This window comes from Rhinatrema bivittatum, chromosome 6, assembly GCF_901001135.1.
Source record: "Rhinatrema bivittatum chromosome 6, aRhiBiv1.1, whole genome shotgun sequence".
Classification (NCBI taxonomy): domain Eukaryota; kingdom Metazoa; phylum Chordata; class Amphibia; order Gymnophiona; family Rhinatrematidae; genus Rhinatrema; species Rhinatrema bivittatum.
The window spans coordinates 192,920,866-192,934,089 of NC_042620.1; the positions used below are offsets into that span (position 1 = coordinate 192,920,866).

General features: G+C 43.5%; 1 protein-coding gene across 1 annotated transcript in view; it reads left to right on the forward strand.

Moving 5' to 3' along the window:
• Window positions 1-13,224, forward strand: part of ADAM23 (ADAM metallopeptidase domain 23) — a 600,522-nt gene that overhangs the window by 160,608 nt on the left and 426,690 nt on the right. Inside the window, 1 exon segment of the mRNA XM_029606344.1 lies at window positions 8,266-8,338. Within this exon segment, the coding sequence (XP_029462204.1) occupies window positions 8,266-8,338 (73 nt within the window).

Consider the following 13,224-nt stretch of genomic DNA (forward strand, 5'->3'; position numbering starts at 1 on the left):
AGAAAGTCTTCAGACTCAAGGTACTTGGTCGAAGCTCAAATCAACTTCTTGGAACTTCGAGCTATATGTTATGCTCTCTATGCGTTCAAGGACTGCCTTTCACACAATACTGTACTAATACAAACAGACAACACAGTTGCCATGTGGTACTTGAACAAATAAGGAGGTACAGGTTCTTATCTCCTTTGCCAAGAAGCCGCACAGATTTGGGACTGGGCCCTGACACATTCCATGTTTCTCCGGACCACTTATCTGGCAGGCATACACAATGTAGTTGCAGACCACCTCAGTCGTCAGTTCCAACCCCACGAGTGGTCCCTGGATCCTTTAGTAGCGACCAGGATATTCCAATGTTGAGGTCAGCCAACAATAGACCTCTTTGAATCTGAACTGAACCACAAAGTGGACAGATTCTGCTCCCTGAACAAATAGAAAAACCAGTTAGCCATGGATGCCTTTGCTCGCCCCTGGAACTCAGGTCTTCTATACGCGTATCCCCCGAAACCGCTCATAACCAAAACTCTAGTGAAGCTGCAACAGGACAAGGGGTCAGTGATACTCATAGCCCCATATTACATAAGAAAATGCCATACTGGGTCAGACCAAGGGTCCATCAAGCCCAGCATCCTGCTTCCAACAGTGGCCAATCCAGGCCACAAGAACCTGGCAAGTACCCAAAAACTAAGTCGAACTTGGCTTCAACAAGTATAGTTTCCCATACTTCTCAACCTCTCGATCAGGGAACCGATTCGCCTGGGCACAGCACCCACTCTCAAAACTCAGGATCAGGGTAGATTGCGCCATCCCAGCCTTCAAACCCTGTCCCTCACAGCCTGGATGTTGAAAGTTTGATCCTGCAACCACTCAATCTTTCAACTAATGTCTCTCAAGTGCTTGTAGCTTCATGAAAACCTGCCACACGAAAATCCTATTGTTGTAAGTGGAAAAGATTCACCAAATGGTGCACGCAGAAATGTTTTGATCCCTTTTCTTGCCCCGCATCATCTTTATTAGACTATCTCTGGCACCTTTCAGACTCTGGTCTACAGACTTCGTCGGTAAGGGTATACCTGAGTGCTATCTCAGCTTACCACAAGGGAGTAAGGGATGCTTCGATATCAGCACAACCCTTTGTCAGTAGGTTTATGAGAGGTTTAATCCAACTTAAACCCCGTTGCGTCCACCAGTCACAGAAAGTGACCGTAAATGTAGTACTAGCAAGACTCATGCGTTCTCCTTTTGAGCCCATAGATTCATGCAAGGTTAAATTTCTTACATGGAAATATCTCTTCCTAGTAGCTATTACATCTGCTAGGGGAGTTAGTGAGTTACAAGCACTTGTAACATACTCACCCTATACCAGGTTCCTACATGACCGAATGGTACTCCGTACTCACCCTAAATTCCTTCCCAAGGTATTACTGACTTCCACTTGAATCAGTCTGTAAATTTGCCCACATTTTTTCCAAGACCTCACTTGTACCAAGGTGAAAGATTTTTACATACCCTAGACTGTAAACGCGCACTAGCATATTATCTAGAAAGCACTAAAGTTTATAGGAACTCTGCCCAACTCTTTGTTTCTTTTGACAAAAACAAACCAGTTAAAGCAGTGGGCAAACAAACACTCTCTAATTGGCTAGCAGATTGTATAGACGTCTGCTATGAAAAAGCAGGCCTTTCTCTCAAGGGACGAGTAAAGGTGCACTCAGAGCAATGGCAACCTTATTAGCACACTATCGTTCAGTACCGATTGCTGACATATGCAAGGCTGCACCATGGAGCTCTCTACACACATTTGCGGCCCATCACTGCTTGGACAAGGAAGGACGACAAGATTCAGCCTTTAGACAATCTGTCTTAAAGAACTTTTTCCCAGTATAATCCCAACTCCTTCCACATCCAACTGCTGTGATTTCAGGCTTCCTCATTTTTTCCAACAGTCCACCAGTTGTGTCCGTTGCACAAGTTGTATGCTGTTGGTCCAGCACAAAGATGACTCAGCCTATAGCTTGCTAATCACCCACATGTGAGGACTATCATCCTGCTAGACCTGAGATAAAGCAAAATTGCTTACCTGTAATAGGTGTTATCCCAGGACAGCAGGATATAGTCCTCATGAAACCCACCTGCCACCCCGCGGGCATTTTATTTTTTTGCCTAAAGCTTATTGCTACAAACGAGACTGAAGGGAGACCCCTGTTACTCGAGGGATCATGGCATGCTGGGCATGCTCAGTGTGCCAGTCAAAAGTTTCTAGAAACTTTGACAGAAAGTTTTCCGTAATAGGGCACCGTCCGGTGACGTCGCCCATATGTGAAGACTATATCCTGCTGTCCTGGGATAACACCTATTACAGGTAAGCAATTTTGCATTCTTCCGGACATGCCTCAGTATATTAATCTATGTTGACTGAAACCTTTTCATCCTGTATCGACCAAGTTTTTTTTAAAGTGTGTGTTTAAATGTTTTAAAACTCTTTAATACTAAATGTAAAGCGGAGAAAGTCAGGCAAAGCATTCCAGAGTGTGGGCCCAGCAATAGAAAAAGCATGCTTTCTAGTGAGTTCAAGTCTAGCTATCTTAGTAGTAGGAATGTCTAGAAGATTTTTATTTGCTGAATGGAGGTGTCTACCAGATTTATCGACACATAAGATTGTACATAGCCAGATAGAAGAGTTACTGTATATTAAATTGTGAATGGTTGTGAGAATTTTGAACTGTATAGGAAAAGACTAGAGGTAACCAATACAGGGATCAGAGGATGGGTGTGATTTGTTCATGGCAGGTAGAATTCACTAATATGTGAGCAGCTGCATTCTGAATTAATTGAAGTGGTTGGAATGAATTGGCTGGAAGGCCTATGTAGAGGGCATTACTGTAATCTAGGCCAGTGAGAATCGGAGCTTGTAAGACTAAGAGAAAATCATCTCTATCAAGAAATGGCTTTACCCATTTCAATAAATTAATTTTTTTTTAAATTTATTTTAACATTGCATAGCCAAAAATGACCAAAAAAAAAGGCATATTTGTACATAGAAATACTACATAGAAAGAAAAAAGAAAGGAAAAAAGAGAAAAAATAGTAATATTACAAATACCTTGGTCCACAATATTGGAGGAGAGAGATATAAACTATTAAGGGAGTAGGAAAAGGGAAAAAAAAAGAAAAAAAAGGCTTAACTTGCAAAAAGGTTGATGGTCCTTTTATTATTGAATGTCAATTCTTAAGGAGCTGAAATTGGAGACTTCTTTGGATCAAGGAAGAAACGAAGTTGTTCAGGAAGAAAAAAAGTATATCTATTGCCAGCATAAGTTATAATATATTTGCATGGGTATCTAAGGAAAAAAGTTGCACCCAACAACAAAACTTCCTGATGCACAACAAGAAATAATTTCCTTCCTTCTTGTGTGGATATAGCAACATCCGGATAAATCCAAATGCATTTCCTGAAGAAAAGAGTATGAGCTTTACAGAAGTAAAATTTCAAAATCATATTTAAATCTTGTTTAAAAATAAAAGAAACCAAAACAGTCTCTCTTTCTTCAACCTTTTCTATGGATCTCTCCAAAATGGCAGACATATTCAATGGTAGGTCCAAACCTAAGGAACGACCAGTCTCTGATCATCTTCAAGAGGGCAAAAAATAAAGTTTTGCAATAGGTGGACAAGTTTCCACGGCAGTTCTAGAATTTGGGTGAAATATTTCTGCAGCGTTTCATTAACTGAAACCCCTGGTAATTTAGGAAAATTAAGAAACCGCAAGTTCAGTCTCCTCGAAAAGTTGTCAAGCTGTTCAATGTTCTTATGAATATTATTCTTATGTTGTATTAAGGCAGCATTTACTGATTTAATATTTTGAATTTGCGTTTCTATGTTAGATATCCTTAAATCAATTTCATGGAACGTTTGAAAGTGAACCTCTCTTAGTTCCAAAATTCTTTTAACAGATTGTCCAATATCCAAAGCACAGTTAGAGATAGCTGAAACCACACGAACTAAAACAGATCACAAGGAATCTAAAGTCACTTCAGGTGGCTTACCAAAGGTTGTAAAGAAGGGCTCATGAGAGGAATTCCATTTCAAGGTGCAGCTTCTTGAGAAGACATGAGATAGTAATGTCTCTCCAGATCCTCCAAGTCTGCTGGAAATTGTAACAGCTGGGTTGACTCCACCAACAGCCCCTCCCACCGTGGTAACAGTTACATCACTCTCCTGTGACATCCTTGGCGCCGTGTTATTGGAGGAACCCGGCTGAGGTGGAGGAATGCATTCAGAAGGGCTAAGAGTGACGTCCAGCGGATTCACCACTCCCTTGGTGAGAGCCACTAAGGACCACGCTCAGGGGTGGATTGCCCTATTGGGGGATCGGGCATCCCCCGGTGGGCCGGTCGCTCTAGTCACGTGGTCTACCGAGCGCAGCTGTGACAGAGCTGCGCTCGGCACACCACGTGGTATCTCCTGGGCCGGCCTGGGCGGCGAATCCCCGAGCCGGTCGTCGGCGGGAATCCGCCCCTAAATACGCTCCTTCAACATCCATTGACCGGGTGAAAGTGGACTCTAGTGTATGCTGGGCGGGAGAAATCACAGGTGAAGAGGGAAATTGTCTGGGCTTTCCCTTATGCTTCGGAGTCAAATTGGAGTAGGAAATTTGCAAGAGGTAAAAATTGCCTGCATACATGGCACCTAGCAAGCCATCTTAACTCCTCTCCATTTTCTCAGTAAATGAATTTTGAAGAATGAGGATTTAACAACTGCAGATATGTGATAGGTCATGGACAGCTCTGCATCTAATGTTACACCAAGATTTCTGGCTTTTTTGTGGTTGAGATTGAATGGCCATCAACTTTCAATATACTAGGAGGGTAATGAGAATAATTTCGGATGGTGGTTTAATGAATAATTTCAGTTTTTGATGATTTCAGTTTCAGACGATTGTGAGATAACCAAATGTTCACAGAATTTATGCACATAGGGTTTATTTTCTAAGGCTATCGCAGGCTTGCGCTAACAAGCCTGCGATAGCTAGCGAAGGTAGCACACGCATGCACTACCTACATTGGGGTGGAGTCGGCCCCGGAAGAGGAGGAGTCAGGGCGTCACTGGGGCCGACTCTACAAGGACGGTGCGGACAGCGAAAAGGTAAGGAGCCTTTTCGCTACCTATTTCGTGCCCAATAACTACACCTTCTATGGTGTAGTTATTGGGCGCGATGTAGGCAGTGATCGCACCACGGAGGAGCGATCGCTGCCGGCTAGCGCAGGACTGCCCCCCCCGTTTCGGCCCCCCGCCCCTCATTACCGCATTTTTCTAAAGTACTGCAGGTCTGCGATACTTTAGAAAATGAGGCCCATAGTGACGAAGGATATAGTGTTGTTCCAAGAAACATTATACGGAATTAAAAAATTGTATATCGGCGTAGATTCTGAAATCTATACCCACCCCAGATAGAAGACGGCAGAGTGGTAGCAGATATATATTGAAAAGTAAGACTGAGCGAGAAGAGCACCAATGTTCGTTGAGGGTGATTGAGTTAGTATGAGGTAAACTATTTATGTACAGTGCCTGTAATTCTAATAGATTCCAAATCTGTAAGTAAGATTGTGTGGTCCAGTGTGTCAAATGCTGCAGATATGTCTAATAAAACTGAATTGTAATCAGTGTTTGATTTAAAACCTCTGATTGTATCCATTGATGATAGCCGTAATGCTTCAGTACTGTGGCCTTGTCTGAAGCCATGCTGATTGGGATGTAATATGAAATTCTCGTTTATGTAGTCTGTCAACTGAAACAGAACAGATTCCATGATTTTTGCTAGGATTGTAGTGAAGCAATTGGATGAAAATTAGAAAAGTCATTCGAAACGATTAGTTTCTTTTTTGGAATAGACAAAATTGATGTTTGTTTCATGGCTTCAGGAAGTACACCAAAACTGGTAGATAGGTTTACCCAATGAGATAAAGGTAGAGAGATGATCATGAGCAGCTTTTAATAAGTAAGTTGGGCACAGGTTTAATGGACTAGATGAAGTTTTGTTTTTTTTGATAAAATTTGGTAGATCATCAGAGAGCCTACCTCTTGAAAGGAATCCCAGGTATAGGGAGTTAATGAAATATTAAGTTTTGGCATAGAGAGATGAGAGAATTCAGCAGAAATATTTATTACTTTATCCTTGAAAAACTCAGCAAGTTTTATCATCATGGGGTGGTCTTGCGTATGCACCCTAAATTCCTGCCTAAGGTGGTGATGGATTTCCATCTTAACCTGACAATCGTCCTGCCAATTTTCTTTCCCAGGCCCCATTCACACCAAGGTGAACGAGCACTGTACAGTTTGGACTGCAAGCAAGCTTTAGCCTTCTATCTGGAGCAAACAGAAGCCCATAGACAGTTCATCCAACTTTTTATTTCTTTTGACAAGAATAGGTTGGGCGTTGCCATTGTCAAACAGACACTATCCAATTGGCTAGCAGATTAAATCTCCTTCTGTTATACCCAGGTGAGACTGCATCTGGTCATGTCAAGGCTCATTCTGTCAGAGCCATGACAGCGTTGGTGGCCCACTTGCGAGCAGTTCCCGTGGAGGAGATCTGCAAGGCTGTGACATGGAGTTCTCTGCACACATTCACATCTCATTACTGTCTGGTTAGGGTTGGCCGACATAACAGTAAGTTTGGCCAGTCTGTCGTTTGGAAACTGTTTGAGGTGTAGAACCCAACTGTCCCACTTATGGCCTGTTATTTGGGTTCAGGCTGACTCCCCTCTGTTACCAACAGCACCGGTGGTGTTGTGCCCATTGGCACCTGATTGGGTGTCTGTTGGTTCCCTTTTTGTGTTGGGTTCCAGACTGTAGATAGGGATTCACCCATGTGTGAGGACTACCATCCTGCTTGTCATAGGAGAAAGCAGAGTTGCTTACCTGTAACAAGAGTTATCTGAGGACAGCAGGATGCTAGTTCTCACGAAACTCGCCCACCATCCCGTGGAGTTGATCTCCTATTTTTTATTTTAATCATAATTCTATGATACAAGACTGGAGAAGGTACTCACTTGCACGCATGTTATAGGGCATGCTGGGCATGCTCGGTGTGCCTAGTCACAGTTCTAGAAACTTTGACATAAATTTTCCGCATCGGAGCTCCATCTGATGATGTCATCCATGTGTGAGGACTAACATCCTGCTGTCCTCTGAAAACACCTGTTACAGGTACGCAATTCTATCACTCATGTATAGCATATATATATTCAAACAGATAAAGATTCATCATACCAAAAACACAATACAGAAAAGGGAACCCTTATAAAGATTCTACTTCAAGTCAAAACATTGGCAATATGGGTTAATTTTCTCTTCTGCATTATTTTTTGTGATTTGGATCTTTTTCTATGGGCATTAGATCTGTCACCCTTTTGTTTTAGAGGAAATAGTTCCAATCTGATGCCCACACAATAGGTCTAGTGTTCAGGATAGCCACAAAATTGTGTCTTATGTATATTCATTATGGATATCCTGAAATTAGAGTCGTTGAGTGGATTTTTAGGATTGTTTGGGTAACTCCTTGTCTTGGGACACCTTTTGACTACTGATTGATCAGTCAAAAGTTTTTTCAAATTATTTTTTTTCTCAGTTGCAGTTTTTTTTCTCTCTCAACAAGAGAGGAATTTCAGTATCCTTTACAACTATGTTAAAGCTGTACTGATTAAATGTCACGAATGCCTAACACAGTTATCAAGTTCAAGATTCATAACTTTTCATGGCCATTCATCTTTCCAAGGCAAATTTTAGTTTGTTATATTGTTTGTGTGTTTGTTTTATGATTATGTATGTCTATTGTTACCCTCTTAGATTTGGTGATAGAGTAGACAATAAATCTTTTAAATACATAAAATAAATGGGGGCCAGTTGTAATTTGTTATTTCTAATCATTGGTCCTTTAAAATGCAACACAACATATAGAAAGGTTTCAGTTTTCTCCATGATCAATATGGCTACTAGTGTTGCAGGCACCCTTAAACTAGAACTTTATATTTCAGTATGTTTGTAAGGTGCTAGAGATAAAATTCCTTTATTAAGGAACATTCACTGCTTGCTGGTGAACTGGCAAATTTGAGAGGTGCTGCTTTAAAAGTTTAAAATTAATTTAAATCCATTTGCTGTTTATGGAAAGTCTATATAATTGTTTGTCATTTGTAGTTTTTTTGTTTTTTTTTAACTATTTTTGCATAGAATAATGCAATGTCTAGTGGCTTGCTTTTTTTGTTCTAGAAAAGCACAAGCCGCCCACACGTAATTCAGAGAACATCAAGAATGCAGACTTACAACATACTGCAAAGTTTTGGTAAGTTAATAATCTTAACTTGGGCCTCTGGTAGGGGTTACCAATTGGATCTATTTTGTCTTTATAGTTTGACCTAGACCTTGGTTTTTTGACCCATTGCATCTATATTATCCCCCAATAAAACATATCAACCCCGGACTGAAATGGCTGATATCCAGTAATATCCCAGTAAAACTTATATCTGACCCTTTCTTTGGATCTTGAAATGGACCCTTTGCTGTAGCCATGATACATACTCTTATGAGCTCAGAGACACACAAATCCTTATTTCATTAATTACATTCCTTGAATGGAGCCCTTAAATTTGGATGTGTTTTGCACATATATTTCTTGTATTATAAAGGACACCTTGCACAAAACCTTTTTTGTAGGGCATGAACATTATTTGCATGTAGCTCTTCTGTTTTGCCCTAAATATTATGGACTATTTGTGTGTGAAGAACTTTGGCATTTTTAAAAACATTTTAGATCTTTTTGAAAAAGCTTGTGAAATGTATTTTTGTAATAAAAGACTTAGATGAAATTTTTGTGGGTTAAATGCTTATAAAACTTGATGGTCTCTTATTTAAAAGCCTCATTTTCTGATGCCCCTCTATATATTTATTTTTGCAGTTCCATTTTGCAACTTCATGCATAAAGTCAGCAAATATGTGTATGCCACATCAGTTTTCAAAATGGACTTACATACATTTATCCGCTTTGAAAATTATCGCAGCAATACTACGCGCACACAATTAAACCTGCTATTTGGTGCGCATGGTTTTGCTAAGAGAATTTACTTGCATACTTTTTGAAATACAGTCTGCTCTTAGGTTCCAACTCTCTTCACCCTTGGAATGTCTGTCCCTTATGCAGTTAAAAATATGCGCTTACAATGTGTATGCATCTAATTTTATGAATATATAAATCGCACAATTTTCTAAAGGGCATTTCTGTGGGTAATGAACTACTTTATTCACAGAATTCCTTTTGAAATTGCCCTCCCTTGTGACTGTAGTCTAGTGTCTAACAGTCAAATTCATCTGTAGCAACTCTTGTTTATAACAAGCACATTTGTGGATTGTTGCTGTATTTTGTCATTCTACTACATTTCCGTTGGAAAAATGGAATTATGAAAGGAAGTGGCATTAGGGTTGCCTACTGGCTCTATTTCTTAGGTCAGGTTTTACCCAACTTAATACATGAATATTTAGTTCTGATTTTACTGTTTAGTTCTCTAAGGAAAACAGAATTACATCTCTATGTGTGCTGTGGAGTAAAACCAGGATTGAATCAGCCTGTCCTGGAAAAATGGAGCCAGTTGGCAGCCTTAAGTGTCATGATTGGGCAAACATGATGACATTACCTTGAAATTAATTCTACTTCTCACAGGACAAGCAGGATGGTAGCCCATATGGGTGACATCATCAGGATGGAGCCCAATCACGGAAAACTTCTGTCAAAGTTTCCAGAACTTTGACTGGCCCCTACTGGGCATGCCCAGCATGGCACTAACCCTGCAGCCAGCAGGGGTCCCCCCCTTCAGTCTTCTTTTTTCCACGCAGCAGTAGCCTCGCGGTTTAGGAGCTCTGAAGAGATTCCCGACAGGAATTTTCCTCACGGACTTAATTAAAATTACTTTGCCCCACAGGGGTCCCTCATCTAACTTTTCTCAAGCCGCGGTACTCCGGTAAGTTTTTCACCGTTTTTTCGTCGATTACCGTTGAGTTTGGCCCTCGCGGCCTACTGGCCATCGACCGAACCGCGGCTTGATTTTTCTATGGCCATGGCGTCTGGTTTCCGTCGGTGCCCGGACTGTACTCGTACCATGTCTATCACAAACCCTCATGGAGTCTGTGTAATGTGTTTAGGCCGTGAGCATGATGTCCTGACTTGCACCAAATGTGCCCTTATGACACAGAAAGGTCGCAAGGCCAGAATGGAGAAGATGGGACTCCTTTTCCGTGCTCACACCCCGATGCCGTCCATCGCATCGACGTCATCGGAACCGGCACCGTCGAAGTCGCATCACCATCGACACCCATCCGGTGACTGCTCGCCATCGACATCTTCATGGCCATCGACTCCCGTTTCTCCCCCTCAGGATCGAGGGGATCGTAGGGAGAAGCATCGCCATCGGCATCGTAAGTCTCGGACCGTCGAGGGAGCGAAATCATCGACCTCGCCACCGTCCGAGCCACCGTCGAAGAAGCCCCGTCCAGGAATGGCACCGACCACTCCTGCGACCGGGACATCGAGGCTACCCTCACCCGATCGGGTTTGGGAGTCGCGATTCCACCTGTAAAGTTGGTCCCTCCGACTGTGCCTCAGCCTCCCTCTTCCGTCACGGAGCCGGAGCTGATTGCCCCCGGTCACCAGGAAGAACTGGACCGGCTGGACCAGGAGGCCATCGACAAGGTGATGCAACGACTTCAGGTCCCTCCAGCACCGACACCGAGAGTGGAACCGGTTATCGACCCGATTCCAGCAGCTCTGGCACCGCTGCTATCCCGGATGGAGGCGCTCATGACAGCCCTTCCACTGGTGATTCCCGGGTCTCCGATGGCTCCGGTGCGCTCATGACTGCTTCATCGGGAGGAGAAACACCGTTCCACATTCCTCCTTCGGGGGTACTGCCTCAGCTATCGATGCCATGTCGTCCCTTGCCACCGATTCATTCATTGGGGGAGATACGCACATCGGCGCCATCGATGCCTTCGATGCCAGCACCGATGCCCTCGGCGATTCCTTCAATATTCTCGGAGCCTCAGCCGGGCCCTTCGGGTATCCAACCCCCTTCTCGTCCTACAGGTCAGCCTGCTGATCCTTATGACACCTGGGGTGATGATACTTCCACAGACACTGATGATTTACCTTCACCTCCTTCTCCTACTGAAAGTAGAAAGCGTTCTCCTCCAGAGGACCTCTCTTTCATTAACTTTGTGAAGGAAATGTCGGAATTAGTCCCTTTTCAGCTTCAGACGGAGCAAGATGATAGGCACCAGATGATGGAGCTTCTCCAATTCCTGGATGCCCCTAAAGTGATCACTTCTATTCCCATTCATCAAGTTCTTCTTGACCTCCTGAAAAAGAACTGGGAAAATCCTGGATCTATTGCCCCAGTACACAGAAAAGCTGACACTACTTATCTAGTACAGTCAGCCCTGGGCTTTCAAAAATCTCAGCTTGACCACCACTCAGTTGTGGTAGAATCAGCTCAAAAGAAAGCGAAAAGGATGAAGCCACACTCCTCTACCCCTCCTGTCAAGGAACACAAATTCCAAGACAATATTGGTCGACGAGTGTTCCAAGGGGCCATGCTCATCTCCAGAATTGCTTCTTATCAGCTGTACATGACCCAATATAATAGAGTCATTTTCGAGCAAATACAGGACTTCTCTGAAACCCTGCCTGACCAATTCCAAGAACATCTTCAAACCCTTGTCAACAAGGGCTTTGAGGCAGGGAAGCATGAGATACGAACTGCTTACGATATCTTTGACACCTCCACTAGAGTGTCTGCAACTGCCAATTCGGCAAGACGCTGGGCTTGGCTCAAGTCTTCTGACCTTCGCCCAGAAGTACAAGACAGGCTTTCTGACCTGCCCTGTATAGGAGATAATCTATTCAGTGAACAAATTCAGCAAATTGTGGCTGAGTTAAAGGACCATCATGAGACCCTCAAACAGCTCTCATTGATGCCTTCTGACTTCCCTTCTAGACAGCCCTTCAAGAAGGACTCCAAGAAGTCATTCTTCCATCCAAGGAAGTACTATCCCCCACCGACGAGGTCCCGAGTTACGAGGCCTTATCAAAAATCTCAGCCTCGCCAGCCCCGGAAGCAAAAGCCACAAGCAGCTCCCCAACCGGGGCCTGCTTCAGGTTTTCGACTTTCACTTGGAGAGCAGCAGCTTGATCCCTCTGCCAAGCATACCAGTGGGAGGCCGATTATGCCACTTTCATGGAATATGGCAATCAATCACAACCGACCAATGGGTGCTGGCAATCATTGCTCAGGGTTACCATCTGAATTTTCTTGCTGTTCCACCAGACTCCCCACCTCTACAAGCGTGGAGAGTAACCGACCACTCTGTCCTTCTGGAGCAGAAGGTTTCCTTTCTTCTCCAGTTAAGCGCAATAGAACCCGTTCCTCTTTCACAACAAGGCCTAGGGTTCTATTCCCGGTACTTTTTGATCCCCCAAAAATCCAGGGGGCTTCGTCCAATTCTGGAACTACGTGCCCTCAACAAGTACCTCCAGCGGGAAAAGTTCAAAATGGTAACCTTGGGCTCACTTCTACCTCTTCTACAAAGAGGAGACGGGCTCTGCTCTCTGGACCTCCAGGACCCATACACCCACATTGCGATAGCTCCAGCTTATCACAAGTACCTCCGGTTTTTAGTAGACCCAAGGCACTATCAATACCGGGTGCTTCCATTTGGCCTAGCATCGGCACCACGAGTGTTTACCAAATGTCTCGTAGTTGTCGCAGCTTTTCTCAGGAAAGCAGGTGTTCATGTCTACCCCGATTTAGATGACTGGTTAATCAGGGTCCCAACCCAGCAAGCCCCTCTGTCGTCCCTGGATTTGACCCTACACACTCTAATCTCTCTAGGATTTCTCGTCAATTACGAAAAAGCCTATTTAGCCCCATCTCAAACCTTGTCTTTCATTGGGGCAGATTTGGACACCTTACAGGCAAAAGCCTTTCTACCTCAACAACGAGTGCAAACCCTCATGTCTCTCGTTCACCAGTTGCAGTCTCAGTATACAGCAACGGCGCGGCAATTCCTTGTCCTTCTCGGACACATGGCGTCCTCAGTTCATCTCACTCCAATGGCCCTCCTGGTAATGAAAATCATGCATTGGACTCTGAGGTCACAATGGATTTAAGTGACTCAGCCTCT